The 27373-nt window shown below is 45.1% G+C and overlaps 2 protein-coding genes and 1 pseudogene across 2 annotated transcripts in view; 2 read left to right on the top strand and 1 right to left on the bottom strand.

The window, feature by feature from the left end:
* Positions 1-1293: 1293 nt before the first annotated feature.
* On the top strand, positions 1294-2212 carry LOC149355118 (BEN domain-containing protein 5-like). Its single transcript, XM_089576068.1, has 3 exons — positions 1294-1472; positions 1895-1983; positions 2045-2212. Exons 1-3 carry the CDS (start codon positions 1298-1300, stop codon positions 2210-2212), a joined length of 432 nt encoding a protein of 143 aa, XP_089432194.1. The 5' UTR covers positions 1294-1297.
* A 6782-nt stretch (positions 2213-8994) lies between these two features.
* On the top strand, positions 8995-9478 carry LOC149355117 (uncharacterized; annotated as a pseudogene).
* Positions 9479-11761: 2283 nt separating this feature from the next.
* LOC149355114 (DNA (cytosine-5)-methyltransferase 3B-like) overlaps positions 11762-27373 on the bottom strand; it is a 139503-nt gene continuing 123891 nt past the window's right edge. Inside the window, exons 18-19 of the mRNA XM_089577599.1 lie at positions 21264-21422; positions 11762-11916 (exon numbers count right to left, since the gene is read on the bottom strand). Coding sequence (XP_089433725.1) covers positions 21266-21422 — 157 coding nt within the window. The 3' untranslated portion in view covers positions 11762-11916; positions 21264-21265. The remainder of the gene's footprint in view (positions 11917-21263; positions 21423-27373) is intronic.

Here is a 27373-nt window from a genome sequence, read left to right as displayed (position 1 = left end):
CTAATGACATACAACTGTGATGCCACCACACTATAAGCACGAAAAAATGTGTGCTACATTTGCGCCATGCCTGCCAGCAAATATAAATGCGCAAAGACCGCATTTTACCGGTTACACCAGCGCTCATTTCCAAGGCATCGAAAGTTCAACTGAACCTCCAAGTCAATCGCTGGCGCAAAAAAAATTGAGATTGAACGAAAGCGCGTACAGGCATTTAATCTTGGTCGAATGTTCGGAGGCCTGGCTATGGACATTTTTGGATGGCTTAAATATTATTTCAGCTCCTGGCTTTTCAACAATCACCTAGGCAAAGCGACCGGTCTTTTCTTAGTGTCCATTCAATCGTATAGCACAAAGCAGCAAATACCAATTGGTCATGCGTATAATATGATCAGCCCATTTACCATCATTAATTCCGGGAGATGTGCCGCCGCTGTCCTCGTCAGGGTGGTACAAAATCTCAGACGACGCGTGGTAATCCTGGATTACTGCCGCTGCAGACGCCCCGTTTACATTCACGTCAAACTTCTTTCGCCATTGTGTCGTTCTTGGAAGGCCACACAGTGCGTCCGGCTCTAGATACAACTTCCTCTTCTTTGAAATGTTTGCAGAGGTGCTGCCTGTAGCAGTTGGCTGTGAGGTTGAGGCCATCAGCGCGACGACGGTAGACAATAGCACAAGCGGAAACAGGAGCATCTGGCTGCTGCATAGACACGTTGCGGCGACTACATCACGTGCGGAAAACGCTATCTAGGCAGTGCTCAACATGTAGACAGTCAACATATCACAGTGTCCATGCGGGCGCCACGGTCCCTTTCGCATCGCGCGATGTGGATACGAAGTTTCTTCGGACAGCTGCGCAGTGCAGAAAAGTGCCAAGTGCAGAAAAATAACTTACAAGTCACCGTACAAGAACATTCACCAATGCACAAATGGGACCACGGCACGCATTCGGCATGCGGCTATGAGGCCACGCTGAATGCGACCGTTGCAGTGTTTACCTCAACGATTGATTTTCACTGTAACGTCAAGAAAAGAAAAACTCAAAGTTGAGACTAAAATTTCTTCCACAAAAAAAAGAAAATATTTTATATGAGTCCGTAAATTGTTTTAGCAACAATAAAGTTAAGCACTATAATAAAGTTTTAAAAGTCAAAATTCTAGCCTACCTCTGCCCTAGCCGAAGCCGCTCATTTTGGCGCCACAACTGCACTGGACTCGTGACCGTACAAGTGAGTGTGCTCGCAAAGAACGACTCGAGCTCGGGCAGGAGGGATGTCTAAAATTTGGGCGAAGCATGTATGCGTATGTTAAATTCGTTGATGACAAGGAGAGGCACATAGTGCCAGTAGAACATATTAAAAACTTCCATCCTGGTTCTTTGAAGTTTGTGCCTGGGAAGGTGTATAGTGTGAAGTGGTCCGATAACGTGCAAGACGGATATTTTGGTGCACAGATCTTGGAACTATTTGGTAAGTTTTCGTTTTCTCCTAACAATACTTTTTGTACTCTAAACGTACTGACTGGAAAGATAAGGTGCTGTGTACCAGACGGCAAATATTAATTTTGTGTTTGTTACCTGCCGGCTGAAAACGAAACCATGCGGTGCCTATATAGCTAACGCCGTCGGCTTGTCATATGACATGCCTTGTAGTGACTGCAGCTGTATGCATTTTTTTTCGCATTCATGGTAGCTTCATTTGTAGGAACTGAATGTAATACGTTTTTACTGCTCTATCTGCGAGGAACCCTTCGTGGGAATTCGTGCGTAGCGCGAAAGGCCGGCCGCGTGCATCAATTTCAATAATGAGGTTGGGGGTTATTTTACTGAGGCACTTGTTCTGAATCAGCACCTTGTAGTTTAGTAAGTGAACAATTCCGTATATATTTCCAGAAACTCGCGAAGAAGCAGAGCTCAGAGTTCAGCGCAAGCGATTCCCAGTGGCACCAATCATGGACTCTGCGTCAAGCAGCGAGGATATGGTATGTATAAGTAATAGCTGCGCTACGCCTTAGCAGCTAGCTAACACAATCTCTTCAACAGGTGCAGGACAGTCCAAAAGTACGGAATTTGCCTTCATCAAAGCGGATGAGGCAGCATCAACGGAGACTTTTGGATAGCGACAGTTCGGAGGATGAACTAGTGGCCCGTTCAGAAATTGAAGATCTTCGAGAAAAAACAAGGCGCTCCTGCAGGAGAACAAGACGTTGAAGAAGGAAAATGAACTTCTTGGAGAGCTGAATATTCGATTGCAGAAAATTTTGACTGGTAAGTTTAACTAATGCATGGCGCAATAATGCTCTGGGGTTGATGCGATTAAGAACTGCGCGAAGTCGACGGGACAAAGAGACACACAAAGACGCTCACACAAAGCACAGAAAGCGCATCAACCATGAACTGACTAGCCCAACATCATGTCCTGCTCTGGGGTTCATGGAGCGGTGTGATATTATATATTAATAAGGCACCTAACTAATAATAACAGCAATTTTATTGGTGCTGTGCTGCGCACCTTTCATAGGTGCGCAGCACAGCGCACCTATATGCTTGAGGCATTAGCTTGGGGATTGATGTGAAAATTTCCTTTCCAGGGTTGCATGACTGTTTACAAGGTTTTGCTTTGCATAATGCATAAAAATTGTTGGTTAATTTCTCATAGTTCAAACAAAAATGTAGCAGCAACATGCTTCATGTGTGCAACTATTTTCCTCTCAGAAAGCCACCCACCATCGTCTTCCGTGCCACAACATTCGAAGGAAATTAAGAAGAGTCCTGCACTTGAAAAAGGTACTAGGTAACCTTTGTTTGGTTTCTGAGTGCTTTTTGTGGATTTGGTGCTCAGTTCCCATACTTACTTTACTTTTGGACGTAACTTTTGCCTGTCAGATTTTTCATATAGCTTAAAACTGCACATGAAGGCCAGGCACAAACAACATTAATTAAGCTACTTCAATGACCAGTGAACCTGTGCCACGTTTCGTTTTCCTAGTGTTTCACAGGAGTGACTACCAGCCACAGGGATGTGCGCAGCATATCAGGCAAGGCGACTCAGAGGGAGGCAGTGGAATGTGTGGTGACAGACATGGTGATTTACACTTTTTAAATAGGTGCATGTTACTCAGAGGATTTCAGTTATGCGGATGTCAAAGCACCATTTCCTGGCTTCAATTCCGAATTTTATTTGTTTCACCTGTCAGAGGTAAAGCGTGGGTCCAGCGTTCAAGAAACGGTTATGGAGAGGCAGACCACCAGCGAAGGCAGGCGTGTGCTTTTCAAAGAAATTGAAGGCCAGGTAGAATTCAGTATTCTTTTCAGTTTTAGTGCATGTATAAGGCTTGTATGAGCAATCTGATGATTTGGCTACGTTGGCTACAATTTTTTTACAGGTCTACCTAAGTCAGAACATGTGTTTGCCAATCATGAACTACAACCTAATCATGAAATCTAGAAACGACTCAACATTCGTGCGGGATGCTGCGACGCGAATTTTTTCGACTGCGGGCCTCATCAACAGGAGTGTAACAGGAAAGCCGTCTAATCGGACTAAAACGCCACCGAAACCTCCTTTGGACCAGCAGAAACTGGATGCACTAAGAGGTATATGAATCTTGAATTTATGTGCTTGATAAAAAAGAAAAAAGTAAGGAAATGGAGTGTCAGTAATGATAATTTAAAATACCTGTGTAATACAGGTGTTGCTTTGCTACATTAGTTGTGCCTATCAGACTGCAAATGTTTTCACGAAACTGCTATAACAGGCTAGGCTGGTATCTTAGAATAGTGAGTAGCTTGTTACCACATCAAACGCAATTACAACAAAGACTCATGCTGCCATGGTGGTCCAGTTGTTATGGTGCTAGGCAACTGACCCGAAAGACGCATGTTCGATACAAGCTGTCGTATTGCGGTAGACAAGAAATGCTAGAGGCCCATGTACTCTGCGATGTCGGTGCACGTTAAGGACCCCAGGTGGTTGAAATTATCCAGAGCCCTCCACTACGGCGTCCCTCATAGCTTGAGATGCTTTGGGATTTTAAACATTGTAAAACCAAACCGGAACATACTTGAGATCAAGTTTACAACCAGCTTTTACACTTTTACACAGGGGCATGCACCTCATTCTGCATGTACTTCTTCAGATTTGGTGGTATTTAGCAGCAAAATGTTCATCTACGAGTTAAGATCTACAAGAAATTAGATGTAAAAAAATGCTAGAATTATATAGTGGTTTTAATTTGTTGACTTTCTTTATTGTCTGCCGAGCCTATTGTTTTCCAGCATAGCGTTGTACATATATATGACTGGAGCATAGCCCAAATAAAGAACTCTGCATTGCACATAGCATGCGTGCATCATCAAACAAGATTTTAACTTTTACTGTGTTGCTTCTGCCCAGGCTTTTTTCATCACTTCGTAACATCCGGTGGACAGTCAGCAGCTGATGGAGATACGAAAAAGAGGCTCAAGATGTTTGGTCGTCACCTCGCTTCAAAGCTCTCTGACGTTGCTGCTGCGAAGCCCATCGCAGATAAGGAGTGAAAAGGTGCAGTGAAAATAACCACAGCGCAGGTGCAGAACCGCCTGTGCTGCGGCTATTTGTAATCGATTTCAGCAATTTCATATCATTTTTTGTTATCCCGCAGGCCCAGGCTGTGGCTTTCATAATTTATTGTAAAATCATTTGGCTATTTTAAATGTGATCACCTTTATTTTGCTATCTTTTAATTTGTATGCTTGGTAGGAGCGAAAATGAAAATTGGTTTTTAAGGAAAGGAAATGGCGCAGTAATTGTATCACATAAGGGAAGGGATGATGGAGGGAGTGAAAGAAGAAAGGAAGGAAGAGGTGCCATAGTGGAAGTGTCGGGAATAATTTCATGACCTTTAACGATTTGGGGATAATGTGCACTGATATCTCAAAACGGGCCGCCTGACTAGCAATTACCCACTGACTAGCAATTTACCACAAATGAGCAAGTACCCTCACCGTGGCTTAGTGGTTGCAAGCTCGGCAAGTACCCGAGTTCGAACCTGACTGTGGCGTCCGCGTTTGGATGGAGGGGGCCCCTGTTTTGAGATATCAATGCACCTTAGAGATCCCCAAATGGACAAAATTATTCTGGACACCTCCACTATGGCACCTCTTCCTTTCTTTCTTCTTTCACTCCCTCCATCATCCCTTCCCTTATGTGACAGGGTTACTGTGCCATTTCCTTTCCTTAAAAACCAATTTGCATTTTCCCTCCTATCAAGCATACAAACTAAAAAATAGCAATAAAAGGTGATCACGTTTAAAATAGCCAAATGTTGTTGATTTTTCTTTTAGTAATTTCCTCGCAGCAGTTTTTTTTCTGATTGCCTGCAGGTTTAGGCAGATGTGAGGAGGCAGTGGATCTCATTGTTATTTAACAAAATGTTATGTGTTTTAAATGTGATAACCTTTCTTGCTATTTTTAAGCGTATATGTGCTAGCTTGATGGGAAGGTGTGCTCCCTATTGTGGTGAATTCCTAGTCATAAAGTTTGCTTCAGTTTCGTGTCTTTCAGGAGTGCAGAGATATTTTGCATTTTTTTCTCCACCTGTTCTGCGGTTGATGTTGATTGCTTTTTGTAGTTTGCTTATAGCAGTTTTCTTTTATTGCCTGCTACTCTGGGCTCAAGCTTTTACTGTTTAATGCGAAAATATTATTCCTGTTTGAAATGTGATCACCCTTCTGCTATTCCTGTTGTGTTCTTGACGAGAAGGTATGTGTTCATTTACAGTGAATTTCTAGTCAGTGGCTCCATTCGTTTGTTTTATGATTTACAACTTGCAGGAGATGCAGTGTTTTGAAATACTTTCTGTCACTCCTCCTGTTGGTGTGGCTGATTTTTATTGGGTTAATACTTTCTTCACAGCATTTTTTTTTGTTTCCTGCAGGACAAGGCAGGTGTGAACACGATGTGGGTTTCATTGTTATTCAATGTAAAAACCTTTGCTGTTTTAAATGTGATCAATTTATTAGTCGTTTTTGAACTGCTTGGTACATTAATTTTGTTGTGTAGATTTTTATTATGCATTCCTTCACAAATTGTTGGCTTCATCATTTGAATTATATGTACTGCCTTTTGTGATAATACAGATTGTTTTTTACTTACTTTCTTGGCTCTCGAGAAAGCTTGTTTCTCCTCGATGCACATACTACACCTATACAACACATATAGGTACTGATAGGCCATAGATCTGGTACACTAATACGAATACTCTAATACACTGATAGACTTATATACGCAGAATAAAGCTGATACATCCAGAATAGAACTAAAAGGAATTTTATCACTGTATTAGTTGTATCGTTTCATAATGCAATAGACAGAACTGATAGGATTCTTAACAGTTTATCCTATCAGAATTTTTGCTAGGGTTGCATGTTTGACGAAAAAGGTAGAACTAATATGGTACTTACAATAAGAGCTATCAGCAGCTTAGCCTAATAAATTGTACTCATCACCTACACCACCACTGGAGCTGAAATTAAATTAAATAACTGCGCTCAGTGGGCAAGCACCACCGGCCCCAGCACGAGAGCCTAATAAATTGGGTATATAAGTTGGAGCAGAAGTCTGTTCTCTGGATGTACATATTTAGCTAATGTAAACTACTAGTGCCTGAATGTGCAGTGTTGCTTGTGTGTGATGTATGTGTGTCTGTTGGCTTTGATTCCCATAAAAGCATGTTAATTTCAATTCCGTAGAAAAATGCTGATTGGCACTACCCAGTCAAAAAAAACCATTGGGACCAATTGGTTTTCAGACACCATTGGAACCAATTGGCTCAAAAGCCAACTGGAACCAATTGGTCTTTCCAATTGGTTTCTAGCTAATTGGTTCCAATGGTGCCCAAAAATCAACTGGTTCCAATTGGAAATCTCAATGTTTTTTTGACTGGGAAAGGAATGCGTGTTGTGCAGCTATTATCACAACACAGCAGCAGACAGCAGGAGGAAGCCAGGCAGGCACTGCATGCAATAGTGAGTTGGGTGCATTACCTATGCTGCATAGGCCAAGCTTTACAAGGGCAAACGAAGGGCAAAGGCAACCTCCTTGATCTGCTAGAAGCATGATCGCAAAACGTGCCTGCTTTGAAGAAATGGCTCGAGAAGCGAGATAGGTGGCTGAGCAGCGACATACAGAACGAGTTCATAGAAATTATGGCGCACAGCGTTCAGCGAGGCATCATCAAAGACATCAGATGCAGTCCGTTTCATGGGTGTAACAGGTAATGAGCAGTTCACATTTTGTGTGCTTTGGGTAGACGAGATAACACTGGAAGTTCGTGAGGAATTTCTTGGCATGTAAATGCACCAGACAGCAGAGCCGAGACAGTGTATAAAGCCTTGGGGGACATGATTTTACGTCTGGGCCTGGACTTTCAGAACCTAAGGAGGCACTGTTTTGACGAGGCCGCAGACATGGCAGGCAGATTTACTGGCGTGCAGAAAAGAATTACGGAATCTGAACAACGGTCAATAATTGTGCACTGCAGTTACCACTGCCTAGACTTGTCACTCCAGGAGGTCGCAAGAAACTGCGATGTCATGTGCGACGCACTCAACATTGTAAAAGATGTTTTCAATGCAATACTCGAATCGAAGAACAGGAAGACTGTTTATTCGAGCGTTGTACTTCCCCCGGGTAATGATGCCGGTGAGCAAGGTTGTTCCCCAGTCAAAAAAAAAACATTGAGATTTCCAATTGGAACCAGTTGATTTTTGGGCACCATTGGAACCAATCTGCTAGAAACCAATTGGAAAGACCAATTGGTTCCAGTTGGCTTTTGAGCCAATTGGTTCCAATGGTGTCTGAAAACCAATTGGTCCCATAGGTTTTTTTTGACTGGGTAGTGTCAATCAACATTTTTCTACGGAATTGAAATTAACATGCCTTTTTTGGAAATCAAAGCCAACAGACACACATACATCACACACAATCAACACTGCACATTCAGGCACTAGTAGCATACATTAGCTCAATATGTACATCCAGAGAACACACTTCTGCTCCAGCTTATATACCCAATTTATTTGGCTCTCATGCTGGGGCCGGTGGTGCTTGCCCACTGAGCGCAGTTATTTAATTAATTTCAGCTCCAGTGGTGGTGTAGGTGATGAGTACAATTTATTAGGCTAAGCTGCTGATAGCTCTTATTGTAAGTACCATATTAGTTCTGCATTTTTCGTCAAACATGCAAACATTCATTGGATAAATTGGATGCAATGGGTAAAATCAATTGGGCTCACCAATTGGAAACCCAAATGGTCCAATTGGATAGTCCATTTGGACCATCCAATTGGAACAGCATTCCAATTGGAACCAATTCGAAACTGAACTCGTCCATTTGGAACCAATTGGAAATCCAATTGGTTCCAATGGTTTTTTTTTGACTGGGTCTACGCAGAATACCTTACTTATACCACCATGTCCAACGAGGTGGATAGTAAGAGAAATCAATGGAAAGGTTCGTTGAGAACTATGAAAGGGTGCAGGCAACTTTGCAGGAACTGATGCAAGCTCAAAGCTCTCTCACTGGCACCGGCAATACAGCCTTAAAAGGATTTGAGAAAGAATCAAAGAAGTTCTAAACTTTATTCGGCATCAACCTTTCTAGAGCCCCGTTTGGCCCATGCGAGGAATTAGTCGGGATGGTTTAACGCCCAGTTTACCCCACTGCAGGAGCAACAGCAGCAGCAGCACAGGCTCTTTGTGACCGCTTGTTAGGGCTGCGGTCTGACGCCTCATTTGACGTCCTGTGGCAGCGGATGAACTCAAGAGCAACAGAGTTAGGTCTAAAGGAACCTCAAGCACCCAGAGTTTCGCAGCCGCCCAGAAGGCTTCAATTCACAGACAAGCCTGAGGAGCTAGCTTGCAGTGCTTGATGGCAAGTCATTACAGAGGAGTTTTTTGCCGCTATCGATCGTATTACCACTGAGATTGACAGCGATTTGAACAGCCTGGGATGGAGCAGCTGATTAGCCTCGAGCGCATTTTGACTGACGCTGCTGAAGGTCAAAACTTCGCGTCAAACGACCTAAATGAGCTTTTAGGAGCACATGCTGCAGATTTTGACATCAGCAGGCTTTCAGCGCAACTCGTGCTTCTCCCAATGCTCCTGCGTGACGAGGGTCCGGTCGCAAGTGAACGCATTTTACAAATTCTGCAAATTCTGCAGGGGAAGTCTGCAGACATGCGTATTATGATGGACCAGGTTGTCCGGTACCTGCAACTCGTGTTTTCTGTGCCTGCATCAGCTGCTTCAGGAGAGCGCTCTTTCAGTGCTCTGAGGAGAGTAAAAACATTTCTGCACAATTGAATGACGCAGAGGCGGCTGACACACCTCCTCCTCCACGTGCACAAGAGTTGCAGACCTGCATTTGGATGCCGTTATGAGAGAGTTCGTATCTAGAATGGCAGAATGAACAGCAACCTTCGGCCTGCTTTGAAAACCTCTCCTGCCCCACGTCCTCATGTCATGCTAGCCTTGAAGCTCGTTAGTCTGCGATACTGTAGCATTGTACCTAGTGCCTACTTTCATGAATATATCAGTTCACATTTGCTTCAGTCTGAGCATGAATTCAGAAATATTAAACATGTTTTTTTCACAGCTTTCAAATCCGTTAACTCACTTGCGTGGTCTGCGCAGGTTTCAGTAATTATGAAATTTCCAACTATTTTTAAAGTATATATACGAATGTAGAATAAGTGAGGATGCAATTATGTAAAATTGAAATGGCTACAATTAATTAAAACAATAATTAATAAGAATAAGAAGTTTGCAGGAGTCAAGTGGATGCAGCCAGCACAGGACCGGGTTAAAGGACAACTGCAGCACTTTTTTGAGAATTTCGCAATATTCTAGGATTCAAATCTATATAGGCTGTAGGTAAAGCTTGGCAGGTGGTTTTGCACTAACACTTAAAATAGTGACATAATCGACGATTGAATTTTTTGCTTCTTCTCAATGCACCGGAGGAGTGCAGAGAAATTTAATGTGACGTCACGGAAGGTATGATTTCAAATTACCGCTGTCGTCATGCCACACCCTGCCCTGATTCGTTAGACGCTGCCAAACAACTCTCGGCAGGGTTCGCCTTCGGTGGCGTTGGTTTTTTTCCGTCAAAGCAGGCGTCTGTGCGTTGGAAATGCACCGATACCTTCGATGACGTCATCATGCGCCCCCCCACTTGGCGTTGTGCGCTGCGGAGAAGCTTGAAGGGCGTCCGGATTTTAATCGGCGATTACTCCACTATTTCAAGTGCTAGCCCAAAAAGAGTTTGCATGCTTTACCTGCAAGTTTCACACAATCGACCCTCTTCAGCTCGTTGATTTCTAAAACCTATGCAGTTTCCCTTTAATTGGAGGAATATGGGAGCGGCCTTTGCCTTGCAGTGGGTCTAGTCAGGCTGATAATGATGATGATCAAGCTAAAATGATGAAAAAAACGTTCCGGAGTCCCTGGGTCCAGCCAGGCAACGTGGGCTTGAATAATTTCCATCCAAGCCTTTTTGGACGGTAGTTTCTTAACATCCTGGCTTACCATGGGCACAGCAGATCATTTATTCCTTATAGATGTCATTTTGTAGATGGGGAATGGCGGCAAAGATGTCATCATGTTAAACAACGTAGCGGATATAATCGAGCATCGGGTTGTGCCCCGTTTTATGGGGACCGGTGGTAAGGTTTTATTATCTGGGTCAATGAGTCTTATTAACCAATTGGAAAGGAAGTTTTGTGTTAGTTGAATAGTCAGACACCAGGATCGGTTTCTCGAATGTTGGCTAGGATTCTGCTGTGGGAGACATTGCCGAAAGCCAGTTTATGGACACACCCACAATAATAAGTAGTTGCACAGTGCTGGGGTTTGCGTATACATTTTTGTACAATCGTGCCACAACGTCTTGGTAGCACACGTGCTTGCTGAAGCTATCAAGTTTAGGGAGTAGATGACAGAAGTGTTATAGGTGTCACTCCAGGCGAGTGAGCACTGTAGCACCATTCTCTCCGTGTGGGCCGGAGGTTTGCCGGTGAATTCATCGGTCTGCCTTGTTTTAGTACAAGAATGACATTGGCTTTTTTTGCAAATATGGGGTAGATGCCCAGTCTTTCAAACATGATTTACAAAGTCCAGTGTAGCTTGAGCAACTCTGAGTCAAGAAAGTAAGTAAGCATGCTTTAGGTGATAGGAGTCTACGTTTTGTGATGCTGTATTCTAGCACAGACCACTATATATGGACAGCCATTTTGATTAACATATCAATTCTTTCCTTCTCAAAATTAGCAAAAGGACGAAATGACAGCCAATAACAATTGCACTAACAAACTGCTTACGGGATAAACGGCGCGCCCGCTGGCATAGCGCGTCCTAATCGAACGCTGCCGCACTAACGCGTCGAGCGACTGAACTATCTCCATGGGTCACCCTTTGAAAGTCGTTTTGGCTTGTAGAGGGTGGTGTCGAGAGCATACCACCAGCTGATTATATGGACTGGTATGCATTGCGGAGAAACTGTCAGCGATAACTCTACATCACCAATAACAGAACCATGTGTGCTATGCACTAAGCCTTCCTGGTGACCTCTCGCAGTACACATAAGGCCATTCTACAGCCACCTTTAACCGCTTTTCGTGAGTGAACAATCCCTCTGAGAACAACGGCACATAAGTGCTTGCAGAGTGCTGCTACCCAGCAAAAGGAATGAAGAGACCACTTATATGTTGCTTTGATTTAATAAAGTACAACACTCCTGATAATCATATGTAATCCACTAATACTGAAAAAAAAACATCAATATATAAAATCGAAACTGCCACCCGCTTTCTTCGGGGCGCATGAGGACACATCGAATTGTTCAGGATGGCCACAAACTTCAAGACCAGCAGTCTGCAAAAGAGAAAAAAAAGAGTGAAGGATCGTAGTGAATCAACCGGAGTGACCCTGACTACAGTCACTAAGGAACAGTGTTCAACACAGCATATTTCTGCCATTGATCTCCAAGGTTCATTTCAGTCCATACAAAGTGAGACACTGAGGTATAGTTCCGGTCATGCTGAGGCATCCTCGGAATTGACGGCTGCTCCTTGTATGCACTCCATCGTAATACTACAACGCAAGAGGTTTGGCCACTCACAGCTTTGGATACTGCATATTCTATCCTCATGGAAGGAAAGTATACCTCAGTATGAGAGCGCGTTCACTCCTTTGAGTTTTGCCATTACTTTCTACAGTACTCCATGTGGCCGTTAAATAATGAGTGGGATAAGCAAGCGATGCTTTCAGCCATATTGAGAGTATTAAAAACAGTCAAATATCCAAAAGGAGAGGCGACGAAGATAAATGCTCCGCTCCTTTTATAAATTCCATGTGCGTGGCCTCGTCGCTTTCGACACAATGCATAAACAAAGGCTCTAGCGTGAGCTCTATGCACTTGAGAAGGGCACTGAGGAACAATCCATCCAACCTTTGGCCTCAGTAAAAACCAACCTGTTGGCTTTTTATGGTTGTGTTCATATTGTTCCGGCAGTTAAATACACATTTAGTGGACAGAAAATCTGATTTAAAAATTTGCTTGCCACCAGACCCAAATTTGTGACGTCAAGACCGCAAAGGACTCCGAGGTCACTATGTTCAGAGTGAATACAAGTGCTGACGCAGGGATAAGCGCGAAAATAATAGGCTTCGTGTGACCGATTTTGCTTGCGAAATCTGCCGAGAACAAATATATATCAGTGTTCGATATTTGCGGCTTCTCTAATTAATAAATGCTCCTTGTTTCAGCTAATGTAGCCTCTTTTCATAAGTGCCGGTTAATTTATCTATGCGCTTAAACAACGCTTTGTCATCGGTGTCTCTTCAGCACTATTCGAGTACATCCCAAGACTGATTGACATATACAACAGGCGCCGATTTCGACACAGAAATTATCTCTTTTGCAAAGCATGAGGTTTTCACCGTTCGATTGAATGCGCCATTGATCCAGGGGTGACATTCCAGATAAATCGTTTGTCGCTTATTACAAGAGCATTGTACGTATAAGTTCCTAATAGGTCATGAGGGACATGCTACAATGAACGACACAATTATTCTTAGTATGATGTGGTAGCCATCAAATAGTGAAGGATGCTCGGGACAAAGCAGGACTGGAAACAACGAGAAGCCGGCTTGGCCACCAGTTTTCGACTTGAGCCACGTGGCGAGGCCTACTCTCGGGCTTCCAGCAAAAACTCAAGAAATAAAACTGCATTGTTTTTGAGTTGCGTGACCTTTGAACTTCTTTCTATGCAATATTCACTTTGTTATAGATTTCAATTTGAGTATAATCAAACATCAAACTGCGTGATAGAGAGCACACAGGACAGAAGAGACAGGACGAACACAGACTTTCAACTAGATATTGAAGCAATGCCTGATACTTTCCTTCACAAAACTACACCTGCGAGTCAAGCACTCACCCGTGCACTCCAACACAATCACCTTATCAAGCAAAGGGATCTAAGTTCCTTTTTGTACAGGTGAATGGAAGTCTCGCCAACACATTTATTGGGGCTATGTTTGTGCATGTGTAAAGCTTTGTGGATTTCATGCACCTTGTTGCATTTGACGCCGTTGATTACCTTAGTTTTCTTGAAAAGCGGCGTACAATTTTTGTAGAATGATAGGCATTCCTCAACAAAATATGCTGACAGCAGTGCGAGCCCAGGGAGCTACTGTTCTCCTGTAAACACTCGTTGATGCAGCATCCCGTCTGTTCCCCATAAACCAAACCGCAGCTTAGCAGGATTTCATAAACAGCTGATACCTTGCAGGGCACATAGCTTGCTTTGTGGTTCATGCCACAGGAAGTATCCTTTCGAATATCTTAGTTGGGTACTTGGCACAGACGGGACAGCTTGCTGGGCAGAGAAAAGGAAACGCCCACACTGAATTTTCCTTCACTCTCCTCAGATAATGCGCGACCTTGTGCACATAAGGAAGAACTTCAAACTTTGGCCGTTCGCTGTTATCTGTGGTGTGAACGTGTGTGCTTGGGTGTAGGCTGTTTGGCAGACACTCTCCAAGAGCGTTGAGGAGGGCAGGGTGAAACCAGTGGAACGTAGGCGAGACACTTGAGTGAGAAAAATAGGGTGCACCATATGTGAACACTTCTTAATGAGAGCTGACCTCAGGCAGTGTGGAGCGTGCTGCGAGATTAGGAGTTTTTTCTTCCCATTCTTCTTCCTTGTCTAATTGCTTTTGATCTTCCCCCACTTCCAAACATTCCTCATTGTGTCGCAGCAAAGGCGACCTGGACAAGGACAGTGGTACGCACTGCGCAACTTTCGTTTTCATTTTCAAACAATAAATAAAAATGAAAACGAAAGTTGCGCAGTGCGTACCACTGTCCTTGTCCAGGTCGCCTTTGCTGCGACACAATGAGGAATGTTTGGAAGTGGGGGAAGATCAAAAGCAATTAGACAAGGAAGAAGAATGGGAAGAAAAAGAAAGAGGGGAAGAGATATACGCAAAGGGCAATAGTGCGTAATCATAAACACAGAGCTGGGTGAGACGCGGGAACCCATGAGCGGTGAGCGTTAGTAGTGGGCAGCGGTGTTTGCGTCATCGAGAAAATGCACCAGAGCTTCTAGTATACCGTGCGAGGTGTGCCGATAGAATTAAGGTTTCCCCTTCCCACCTCCATCCCCTTCTCCTGGTCCCCAAGAGCGATGCCATTAACTGTCCAACATACGCCGGGACCAGTATCCTCTCCCCAGAATATTTCATAGTAACCACCACCACCTAAGGAAAAGTAGGTCCACCACAGTTGCTGGAGTCCGAGCTCTGCATAGCAATGACGGTGAGAAACATGCGCAGTAGAGCGGGAGGGGTATGAACACTGCAAGTGTAGGAGGTAAGACAGAAGAGCGAAGAGGGCCACGTTGGGCGCCAGTTGTGGGTTTCTAAGTGCCCACAGGTCACCAACCACCGCGGGTTCGAGCTTCGTGCAAGCCAAGGGCCCCGATCAGCCGTCACCACACACACTCTGGGACACCGCTGCGGCGCACTCGGCCATGCATTCTGTGTCTACTCCTCGAAGCAGCTCTAGCAGCAACGCAGCTGTTTTACGGGTGAGCGAGGGGCTACTTTGGCTGCACTTTTTCGCTGATGACGTCAACTATTGCCACCTAGATGCAAGGCCTGGACAATAATATGGTGATGTTATCACTGTGCACGGAAGTAGTCGAGCCGCTTCTACACTCGACGACAGCTTTCTGTGGCTATGCGCTTGAAGCTACGAAGGGCGAGGCTTCCACAAGTGGCGCTTATCACACGCTCACGATAGAGAGAGAGAGGCGCTTAAGCTGGCAATGCGTGCTCGTAGCTTCACCTGAGTAGGCACAGAAAGCTGTCCCCAAGTGTAGGAATCGACTGCTTGACAGGCTAGTGGCATAGCGGTAACCTGTGCAATGCGCTGTCGTTTCGTGCACGTAAAGTACGCTGTTTTATTTAGCTTTTTTACGCCACCAAATGTCGTCAGCTGACACTATGCTTGTTTTCGTCGACGAAGGAGTGTGTGTGCATCTTTAGGAGTCACCTGTTTGACGATTTCGGTGCGCACAGCAAGCGAAGAAGCAATCGGACATTAGGCCTATTTGCCATCTGGTGAGGCCCGTGATGTGTTGTGTGCAAAGTAATGGTCTTGAAAGCAAAGATACTGACTGGCGCTCCCTAGACTCTGGTGGCGATCGCTCCTCGACAAGTTTGCACCTTCTGGCGCGCGCTCTGTAGTCGTTGGCACCGTACACTCCTTGGCATGTCCGAACACATGTTACACACCCCGAACTAGTTGACAGGGTGTGTTTTAAATCCCAAAAAGCCTATTTTCGAAAAATTATTAAAGTGTTCGCTGAAACACGGGGTATGTTCTCTGGTGCGTGACCTGCCCCTCTGGTGAGGACACAGGCACTGGACCTTCTAAGAAAGTAATATCCTTGCGATAGAAGAACTTGAAGAACAAAATTAATGGCAGTTTAGCATTGCAAAGCAGGAAATATTGCATGAAAGCAGGGTTTTGCAGGTGGACACCATGACATGTGTTGCTGCTGGGAATGCCCAGGCGCTGCCCATCTCGGAGCAGACTGAGTTGCCCTGGACTTGTCACGCTCGTTTTAAAATCCCAACCACGTTACGCATCTCCTCTAAATAAACTGAGCACCTTTTTCACTGTCATTGCCAATTTGCCCAGAAAAACCCACCAGGCTATTGCTCAAAAGCCACATTTCTGCAACAATGTTCTCAATGCCAATGCATTTCGCTCCAGTGCCACACTTCAGGCAACACATGCAGCGCACATCTCTCTGCCACTATTCGCCGCGAGATCGACCTATAGTTGGCAGCACTGTTGCTGCACCAGTGTGGATCGGCAACCGGCGCGCCCGCTGAAATGTACCCGAGGCTTTCAAGTTTATGGAAGGGTTTTCTGCCGAAGAAAATGTACCCTCTGCAATGGATTAATGACATACCTCTTAAAATGTTTCAGTTGCACACAAAAAAGCGTAAAGACCGCAAACGGTACGTAAAAGAAGCGCGGACTGCAGGAAAAAAAAGAGGACTGCCATGCAACCGGTATCTCCGGTTTTGTGATTTTCTCACATTATGACGTGCGTTTTTCTTGCACCCCATTCACAGGCCTGATATATTTACTGTGTCACACTTCCCTAAGTTTTGTTTTTTCTTCACCTTTTCACCAATGTGCGCGCCACAGCCTGTGCCACAGAAGTGATATAGTTGTAGAGGTGTTAGGCCGGTAAATTTAGTGTGACTGACTGCGAGCAGGTGTATTCTGTGAGACCAGTACTGCATGTACTTAGAAAAGTGCCATTCGAAACATACTTTTTCCAGCAAAGTGCTATGCATGTGCTTTCCCTCCATTTTTCTAAGGTGACGCCACTGAGCCTATTTTCCACGAGAGGCACTTCACTGGGCAGAGACACGACAAACTTGGGGACGATACATTAGTTGCTGTGCTAGCATTTTCTGAGCTACCGATGGGCATTAGCTACTCCGAGCATATGACAAGCCTCGGGCTTTTGTTGGGAAGAGCGCAATGCTTCGTTAAAGGAAACATATTTGACCGGATGTTTAGATTGGAGGACAGATCTTTTTCAATCCTGTGTATGTGCATGTATACATATATAAATATATATATACAGGCCTGGGAAACCATTTACATACACCTACCAACCGGCCTGCACATCTTAGGCAATTTTTTGTTTTGCAATGAATTAATTAGCAATTAAGATAATTTTTCCAAACACGTAAATATTGACTTTAGACAGCAAATGGGAATAGCAAAGTTGGAGAGCGCCTTCAGAAACCCCCATTTCATTTATTTGCAATAAAGAAAGCCCCACGTGTATCTTTTTTCCTAGCTCCAAAGAAAGCCCGCGAAATACAAAAAAATCACGTGACTAGTGCATTCACGCGCCACGACTGTCATGCTCTCAACCGTGGCTTGAGTGAACGATATCACCTGCTGGCAAGGCGCGATGACCTCATTGCTCCGGCAGGCAGTTATGTCAACGGTGGTTACGGCGCCTGAGCAGCCAGTCTGCAAGTGTGACGGCGCAAGTTGCAGAGAACGCGGCGGACATTGTGAGCTATGAAATGGCCAAAGGTGACAAACATAGATGCGACTAGCTTTATTCGCCACTGAGAGGCAAAAGAAGATACGCAAGTTCGCTGCAACTTGCATTGAGGTAGCATTGAGGTCGTCGTGCCTTGCCAGCAGCTGATTTCGTTCACTCAAGCCACGGTTGAGAGCAGCACAATCGTGGCGCACGAATGCGCTAGTCACATGATTTTTTTTGTATTTCGCGAGCTTTATTGAGAGCTCGAAAAAAAGATACACGTGAGGCTTTCTTTATTGCAAATCAATGGAATGGGGATTTCTGAAGGTGCTCTCCAAATTTGCTTTTCACATTTGCTGTCTAAAGTCAATATTTATGCGTGTAAAAAAATTACCTTAATTGCTAATTGATTAATTGCAAAACAAAAAATTGCCTACGAGGCGCAAGCCGGTTGGTAGATGTATGTAAGTGGTTTCCCTGGCCTACCTCAAATACTTCATTTTTAACCCTTGGCTAAATTTAGCGTGCACACCCTGTGTGTGTGTGTGTGTGTGTGTGTGTGTGTGTGTGTGTGTGTGTGTGTGTGCGTGCGTGCGTGCGTGCGTGCGTGCGTGATGTGTTACCGAGTCAGTTAATGAATAAGTTTGTATTACAATGTCTTAATAATGTGGTAGGACAAACAGGGCGAAGACGAAGGTTGCGGGCTTTTGTGACTTATTCATAGCAAGAAATCTCAGCCTGTGTTTAGTAATTTGTTGTCCTCTCCGCACATTATTTGACCATCGCCGGACTCTGACCGTTAGTCAATCCCCCATAGTAGATGCAAGCCATTAACCTCTTTAGGCAAGCGACAAACTTCAACGCCTGCTCTAATCAGTTTCTGATTCAGCAGATATCTGGTTTGGGCTTGTCGGTGCTTCTGTAACCGATACTTGCGTAATTTGAAAGACCAACGGGCGGCATAAGGAAATTTTTTTCATTCACTGAAACTGCTGCAGCTATTTTCACGCTGGCCATAGGTGTTGCCACCATAGCGTTGGCTTGCCTGAGCAAACCATGTGGTAACCCACACTTTTTGATGGCTACCCTAAAAAACAACCACTTCACCATTCGCGCTTCTGCCAGAGTGAAGACCGAGTTCATCTCCAGGTGCAAAACCACCTTTGTTGACAACCAAGTCTACACTGTGTTCCCATACTATGTCGCCGTGTGTCCTGACTTAATCACATTATGTCCATCCAAGCATGCCCATGTCCACTCAGCTGAGAACACCCGGCTGGCCCTTACAGCGGAGGGCTTTCAGCATCGGTGACGAGATATGGTTGAGTGCGAGAGAATGCTACATCCGTGTGGCCATCCTCATGGTTGGTGACATTGTCACAACTTCCCTAAAAAGCATCGGTTCAGGTTGCAGCACACGACTGCTATCCAACATTACACTGCTTGTTTGTGCCTGATTTCAGGTGGACAGGATTTGACATGCAGATGGCTTCTCCTTCCATTCAGGCAACACTTGACAGAAAAGAATCTAAACAAAAGGAGTCACAGAGATTGAAATTGATTGCCTTAACTACAATTCAAAACATTTGAAAAAGTACAATCACCAGCTCCTGCACTGGAAGCAGCTAGTATCCCTACCTTCAACATCGAACAGACAAATATTAAAAACAAAAACATGATTTACGCTGAAAACCTTATTATGGTTAAGAAGATAAATTAAAAATACAGGTCAACAGATATGGCCAGATATGAAACCAGCTATAATGTGAAGTAAATGAATAATGTACAGCGTTCACAATACAATGGCTTGTTACCCTTGAAACAAGCCAAGGATGACTGAATGACTAGTCCCCGGTGACACATCAGTGATATGAATACAAGCGCCACTGGAACTGTACATCAAAACCTCCAAGCCTAGACCAGAACAACGATCCAGGCAGATCAGGCTGCTGGCTAACCTGCTCTACGTTTATAGGGAGCTTAAGCTCCGGCCTATCTTTGTTTTTTCTTATCCAAACAAAAGAAGGGGGAGGAAAAATGTTTTTACAGAATAACGGCATATATATTATTAAGTATGCTGCATTTCAAAAAGCAACTAGCAACCACTGCAAGCAGAACCATGATCTAAACCTTCATATCTTAATAAATACTGTCAGAAAAACAAGGCGTAAATATGCTACGATTTCAATTTCCCAATACAGCACAGTAACAACAAAAGATATCACAATTATCTAAGAAGTCAGTGACAGCTTCTTTGCAAGAAACACTGATGCCTTAGATCACTGCACGAAGGTGTTACATCATTATTCTGCATACGTGTTACAGTCGAACCTCGATTATACGACGTTCAGGGGACCGCGCGAAACCGTCGTATAATCCGGGTGTCGTATAATCGAAAATCAAAGAATGCGGCCAGTGGCGCTCGGCCTTGCGCCGAAAACTGTTGACCGGCTTCAAGCCCGCGGCAAGTACGCCAATCAGATTAAAAAAGGCAAAACCCAGCATTTGTTTGAAACAGATTTGAAAAAAATCTTTATTACCGTTTAAAAAAAATCGGTAATTTTTTTTTTTGCACCTTTGCCCAACCTCCGCGCATCAACTTTCTTTCAAGGGCTGCCACGTCCGGCAGTAGGTCGCCAACATCGTCGCGCGCGCAAGCAAAGCGCCGGATGTTGTCGACTCTCTGTAACACGTCCGCGTAACTAGGAATGGGAGCGCAAACCTCTGCATCGTTGTCCACTTCCTCTTCGTCGGAAGTTTTATCGTGGGGCACAAGCATCCATTACTTCCATTACAAAAAGCGCCGTGGACGCCGGTGGACGCCGCTGTCCTCGCTTGGGCGAGCGCGGCCTCGCCCGCTTATCTGTTTTTTCATCAGCGTCGGCTCCTGCGGACGCATCTTTCCTCTGATCTTTTCACTCTCCTCTCGGCAGCGTGGCTTGGCTCACGCCAGTAGGCGGGCCCGTGCGCTTTCCTTTTCATCCTTCTCTCAGTCGCAACAACAACACGCAGGCCGCGCCTCCTTGGGACTCCGACTGCACAGGCTCGACGAAAAAGAGAGCAAGTGCACTTGGCGGCCTCGGCAACGCTCTCTTCCGCGCAAAAACGGGGGTGCTTAGATTCGCATGCAAAGTCTTTTTTTTTCAGAAATTTTTTTCCGAAAATAGGGGGGGTGCTTAGAATCGCGAAAATACGGCACATCCCGGCCTGCGTTTGCTGACGACCTTTTTTGACGGACAGTACGAGAGCCAGCGTCGTACGAAGCGGGGTCCTTCTAAAATTTGCGTCGTATAACCGAGGTTTTTAATGCATTGTCTCTATGGGGGTTTTGCCGGGACCGCACAAATTCATCGTAAAATGCGGGTCGTCGCATGACCGGGGGACGTATAATCGAGGTTCCACTGTATTTAAATACTGGCACTACACAGAACTAAATTTAGGGTTCAAATATTATGCACCTTCAGTGCGTCGGCAGGCGTAGCTTAAAGAATTTTGATGTGCTTCATTACGGAGCTACAAGGTTATAAAAGAGCTTTTGCAACTTTGGGCAGTTTCATTAACATATGGAGGCCTGAATCAAAACTTCACTTCCACCTGTCAGCCCAGTTGCACAAATTGACTTACGCTCAGTGGTTGACCCGACGCTTGCTCTTGAAGAAGGAGCGCAGTGGCCGCAGAATATGGCACACGACAGGCACACTCCACGCCTTGCCCAACAGCTGCTTTCTTTTTCCCAAGGAGATGTTCCCCACATCTGTATAATGCCTCGGGAAGCCAAACACCCTGCACCACAATGAGCAGGAAACGAACTTAGACAACAATACAGATTAAAGGAACACTGAAGACAAACAGAAGTTGGCCTATATCGATAAGACACCACATTCTAATCACAAAAGACCACTCTCACCAAAAACAGAGCTTTTATCAGCAAGAAAAGACAAAAATGATGTACAAATGTCTCCCTCCCCGGACAATTTCACAACCAAAACGAGTGCATCGACATCAATTTTTTTGGGCGCCGATCTCGGGGGCTATACTACACCGCCACTCTCTTCAAAACAATGGCAAACATGTCATTTTCAGTAAGGACATCATGAGCTTGAATCGACTGGCAGGAAAATTTTTAAATACAACTTTATCGGCGATAAACGTGTCTTTTCCTCCCAGACCAACTTCGACATAGCCAAAGAAGAGCCAGAGAGTCAAATTTTAGTGTGAACAATAACTGTATGCAGTTTTCCTCATTGCCTTTTTAATGCTGCACCAGTTCCAGCTGCCTTTTGTCCGTTTCACATTCACATTCAACCAGCCCCGTGTAAATACACAAGCGCATGAATCATTCTAGCTCACACTGATAGCTGTCTAAGAAGGTCATTCAATGGAACTCTTGCAGCACACACGCGATGACCACCCATCCCTTAGTGCATTTCGATAAAAGTGAAAAGCACTAACGCTCGTGTGCTGAGAATTTGGTGCGCATTAAAGAACCCCACGGTCGAAATTAATCTGTAGCCCTCTACTAGGCTGTGCCCCAATGCCTAAAGTGAAGCTCCGCCATGTAAAAATTTATTATTTCAATTACTCCACTCTTAGCAAGGGCAAGGGATTCCTGCACGCTATCGGAAACAGCAAAAAGCAATGGTTGCATTCTTTCAGACAGTCACTACAGCAATTCGACGCATGCAAAGGCCAATCCACACGATGGATGAAATCATTGATTCTGACTGCGGACAGGGCACGTCACCCGACCCCACTGGCTCCCCCTCGTCCGTGGGCAGAAACGGCTCGCATGCTCATGGCAGATGGTGAAAGCAGAGGACAGTGCGGATGGACTGGAAAACCAGTTCTGGTAAGCCTCTTCCTCCCATGCCATCACCCTCTCGTTGCTTTCCACTGTTCTCCTCGCACTTCCCTCCCAACAGCGAGGTAAGTGTTATACCCCACAACTCCACCAGCAAAAAGGAAATGGGCAGGCGATGGAACCATGCCAGCCACACTGATTTAATCACACAAAAGCACCTCCATCCTAGTAAAAGAGAAAAAAATTGGAGGGCAAACTTAAGCCCAGCCTTAAGGGCATGACGCGATAGCGTAATGAATTAACTCCTCTATATGCCTCTATATGGGCCTGAAGGCACGGGGGAATTGCACCGCGTTTCATTATGACGCTGGTAAATGCCCAATCACACGATGAACAAAATCGTTTTTTTCCGACCGCGGACACAGCACTGCGTGGCCCGACGTCACTGGCTCCGCCTCGTCCACAGACGGCGCAGGCTTCTCAAGCCAAATACAGGCGCGCGGGTTGCACACTGCCGCTTCAGCTGCAGTCTTCTGCGCTTTCAGAAGTACAACTCATGAGTGTGTGCCCTCATCCCCGAGCGAGCTCCACCTCAATACTGGTATTTTCACTTATTTTCTCTTTTACTAGGTTGGGGATGCTTTTGTGCGATTAAATGGGTGTGGCAGGCACGGTTCTGTTGCCTGCCTATTTCCGATTTGTTGGTGCAGTTGCAGGGTGCGCTATGGCCAGCTTCGCAATGGTAACCGTTGGTACGCCTCATTTTATTTAGTTGCTGCCCTGTGGTGCTACCCAGATGGCAGGACTGCTTGCATCATGCTTGCATGGGCGCGTGGCGCTAGCATTTTGGTGATAGCTCTGTCGTACTCCTACACCACGCGCCTGTCAGATTCTTGCTTCATCGCTTCATCCATGGTGCGGCGCTTCTTCCAACGACGACCGGCTCGAGTGGCAGCTTCGCTCCACCAATCACTTGAGGATGGAGGCTGGCATACCTGAGGTGCTACTTGAGGTGTTTGCGCTGCTTACTGCTCTTTCTTGCCGGATGAATAAAACGTTGTAAGTTGTTACGTTCATTCCTTTCATGGCACCATGGTTAGCGAAAATTGTTTTGCGCGGGCAAATGCTCTGGTCTGCGACACTGACGAGGTGTCCTTGCAGCAACAGTAAAACGGCACCAGTTAGTTACGTTCAGTGCGGCTGCTGCTTTCATTTTTGTGTGAAGTATGGAAGATTTTAAGCTGCTTTATGTGCAGCTGAGCAACATTGCTGCAGACTGCAGAAAAGAAGGGAACATTTCCATGCATTTATTTACATATATTTGCACCTATTTACAGGAATAGCATATACAATACTTTGCATGTATCTGCTACAATATACATTAGAACTTTTTGTATTTATAACCATGTACATTTATAAAATTTGTGCCTATTTTCTTGTATTTACACAAATTTACAGCCATAAGAAATTTTCACTGTAGCACAACCAACTTTGATACGTGCGAGGAGGAGGAGGAACCACCTTGTGCGTGAGCGGAACACAACAGCGAACGAAAAAAACACACCTAGCACCCGCCTAGAGACGCCACTTCGTACGCCCTGATGTGTTTGATAGCCCTCTCCTGCAGCACCGAGTGATAATGCCGGTGGACCGATGGTGCTCTGCTGCTGACCCAAAAGACACGAGTTCGATCCCGGCCGTGGCGGATGAATTTCGATGGAGACGAAATTCTAGAGGCCCGTGTACTGTGCAATGTGAGTGCATGTTAAAGAGTCAAGAGCCCTTCACTACAGCATCTCTCATAGTCTGAGTCGCTTTGGGGCATTAAACCCCATAAACCAAACCAACCAAACCAAATAAGACGATGCCCTGGCGTTGAACAAACACTGCCTTGTGGTTTGGCCTTTACAGTGACTGCGCCTGAACACGTGCTGAAGCGAACTTTATTTCAGTTTTATCTGCCCCTTCTCTAACTTATAACTTATTAATGCATAACTTATTAATGCACAAGCATTTCTAGGCTATGTTGGCGGCACTGTGTCACCAAACTTGTTTGCAGCAGTTGTGATTTTCTCAGAAGAGGTAGCATCAAATGAATGGTCGTGATTGACAAAGGATGGTGATAGGATGATGCACAAAACAAATTGTCACTAAGATGATTAGGTAATTAATTACAGCCAGTAATCAGTCAAAATCAGTCGAAATAGCGCGAACGGCAAGCAACCGCAGGAAATTGTACAAAATGAGCTAAAAAATAAAAGTTTGATAGATTGAAACGTGTTCGGTGAATGCAATCCAAAGTAATCAATTAAAACTTCATTGATTTGGAGTAATTAATTAATTAGAAGCAAAACCAATGGAGGGTTGAATGGTTTGGATGGGTATGTAGTAAGTGGATGGAAAATAAACTAAGGCGTCGAATTTGAGCAACAAAATTGGCAATCATTGACCTATAAGGTTGAAAAACTTGATAACTAATTAATTAATTAATTAATAACCAATTGACTGACAATTAATCGTTTGATCAATAATAATTGATCGATAACTAATCAATTCATCTATAATTAATCAATAAATAGAGGCAAATAGAGGTGAAGAGTACCGAGGAGACGTCAGTGCTTTCGCATTCTCCCAATGCAGGTCACCGCAGTGATCTCTAATTTTTTCAACTACCTTTACCCTCTGGTTTCATGTTTCCGCCAAGCAGTTTCAGTGCGTCTCCCGGAATGTTTCAGCGTTGCACCTGAAAGATCAACATGATTCGAACAAGCCGCCACAGCCTTTCATTGCAGTGCCGACGCTGCTGCACCGCACTCTCTATGGCTCCTTTTAAAACCAGCGCCTGCAGTGGTTGCACACAAAGCCAAGAACGGCGCGCACTATGACGTGTCCATACCCGACAGGCAGCCTGATGGTCATGAGAAGTGCAGAGTGCCACCTCACGGAGATAATGTTTCAAAAATTATTTTGTCCACTTTTCGCCGTCAGGCGCCCCCCTCAGATGGCACTTTCCCCCACCAGAGTAGAGCAGGCACGAAGGTTAGCCGATGGGGGAGGGTAGGAAAGGAGGATGGGCGAGGGCCTTGGACGGTCAGATCGGCCATACTCGGCAGGCGCTGTATAAATAGAGGAGGCGCTGGCCTGACTCTCAGCCCTGTAACCTTTTAAGCGGCAGCACACTTGGCTAAATAAGCTGTTCATTTGTAAGCAGAATGTTTGAGAGCACTGAAACCGTGGCGTGCAAGAGGACATGTACAACCTTTTTCCGTAAAGTTCCAAGAGTGATTTATTTTCTTCTCTAGAAATGATTCCCCAAAACAAATGTTGATGCATATGTGTAGCGCCATCTTTTCGGACTAACCTGAGCTATTTATGTTAATTGCTGTGGCAGCCGTTAGATGGCACTACATGCAGAAAAATATGTTGTCGCTAGTCGTCTGTGGATTCTACTGTGAGTGAATGTGGAGAGATGGACGTCCACCTCACCTCAAACAGCGTGTAAACATAAAATTCTGTGTGAAGCTTGGCAAGGCAGCCACACAGACGTACGAGCTCCTTCCGTGATGCTTACGGCAAAAAGACATTATCGCAGGCACGAGTTTTCAAGTGGCACAACAGGTTTGTGTGGGGAGAACGTCGATGGAAGACGACGTAAGGCAGGGGTCCTTCAACCTTACGGAATTAAAACATGGCTTGGATCAGGCAAATCATACAGAAAGACCGCACCATTACAGTCCGCATGCTATCGATGCTCTTGACATTAGTAAGACAACATGCCACCAAATTTTGCATGAGAACTTTGGGAAACGAAAGCTGAATTCCAGACTTGTGCTGCACTCCCACACACAGGACCAGATGGACACGCGGGCACCAGTGAGCGCTGATTTCCTCTCAGAGGCAGAGAAGGATGCTGCATTCATCGACAACATCATTACTGAAGATGAAACATGGTGTTTTCAATATGATCTTCAAACAAGAGGCAGAGCGCCGAATGGCAGTCCACAAGCTCTCCAGCGTCGAGAAAGGTGCGGCGACAGAAGACCAATACAAAGACAATGCTGATAGTTTTATTGATGCCAGAGGTGCCATACACCACGATTTCGTCCCACAAGGGCAGACGGTGAATCAGGAGTTTTATATCCGTGTGCTCCAACACATGTGTGATACACTGCGACGCCATCGCCCTGACTTATGGGCATCTGGACAATGGAGCCTTCACCTCGATAACGCAAGGCTGCACGCTGCTCTCAGCATGACAAAATTTCTCGCTGAGCACAGCATTACTGTATTTCATCTACCATACTCACCTGACCTCTCCCCATGTGATTTTTTTCCTGTTTCCTTGTGTGAGGAGAGCCCTAAAAGGTCGCTGGATGGAGAGCGTGGAGGCCATTCAAGATGTCATGACAAAGGAGCTGACAGCCCTGCCAAAAGGAGCATTTTCCAACTGTTTCCAAGACCTCAAGAAGCGTTGGAAGCTGCGTAAAGACTGCAAAGGAGACTGTTTTGAAGGGGTGCTGCACAAATGATTTCAATGCTGAACAGACTTTTTTTAGTAGACTCAGTCTCGGAACTTTATGGACTGTAGCGAACCACGACAACCGCACCTGATACCGCCTGGGCAGATCAATAACGATGTGCCGACGAAGACGAAGCACCGATGAAAGACGAAGAGCCACCGCGCTGAATGAGATTGGTTCGGGTGAACTGGCCATCATCTGTGCTGCCCGCCGTTTTGCTCGCCCATTTTGTGTCGCTCGCCGTGAACTCCGTCCCCGTGCAACTTGTGCAGAAACCCCCTTTCAGGACAAAGGTTGTAACATGGCATATTTTTGCATTTAGCGTCCATTTGCAGGGAGCGAAAAAGGCTAATACGTAACAGATGGAAAGTTAGAAACCGTTGAATCAGACATTTTGCAACTTTCTCATTGGA

This window comes from Amblyomma mixtum, chromosome 3 (assembly GCF_055824585.1).
Source record: "Amblyomma mixtum isolate Tamu chromosome 3, ASM5582458v1, whole genome shotgun sequence".
In the NCBI taxonomy this organism is placed as follows: domain Eukaryota; kingdom Metazoa; phylum Arthropoda; class Arachnida; order Ixodida; family Ixodidae; genus Amblyomma; species Amblyomma mixtum.
The sequence above is the reverse complement of the archived record's forward strand: the minus strand, read 5'-3'. Positions and strand labels throughout refer to the sequence as shown.

What these genes read in the sequence shown, in the direction of transcription:
- LOC149355118 (XM_089576068.1), top strand. Translation starts at nt 1,298, where the DNA reads ATGTATGCGTATGTTAAATTCGTTGATGACAAGGAGAGGCACATAGTG. An exon ending in ACAGATCTTGGAACTATTTG is followed by an intron (nt 1,473 to 1,894) that starts GTAAGTTTTCGT and finishes ATATATTTCCAG; the next exon opens with AAACTCGCGAAGAAGCAGAG. An exon ending in CGTCAAGCAGCGAGGATATG is followed by an intron (nt 1,984 to 2,044) that starts GTATGTATAAGT and finishes TCTCTTCAACAG; the next exon opens with GTGCAGGACAGTCCAAAAGT.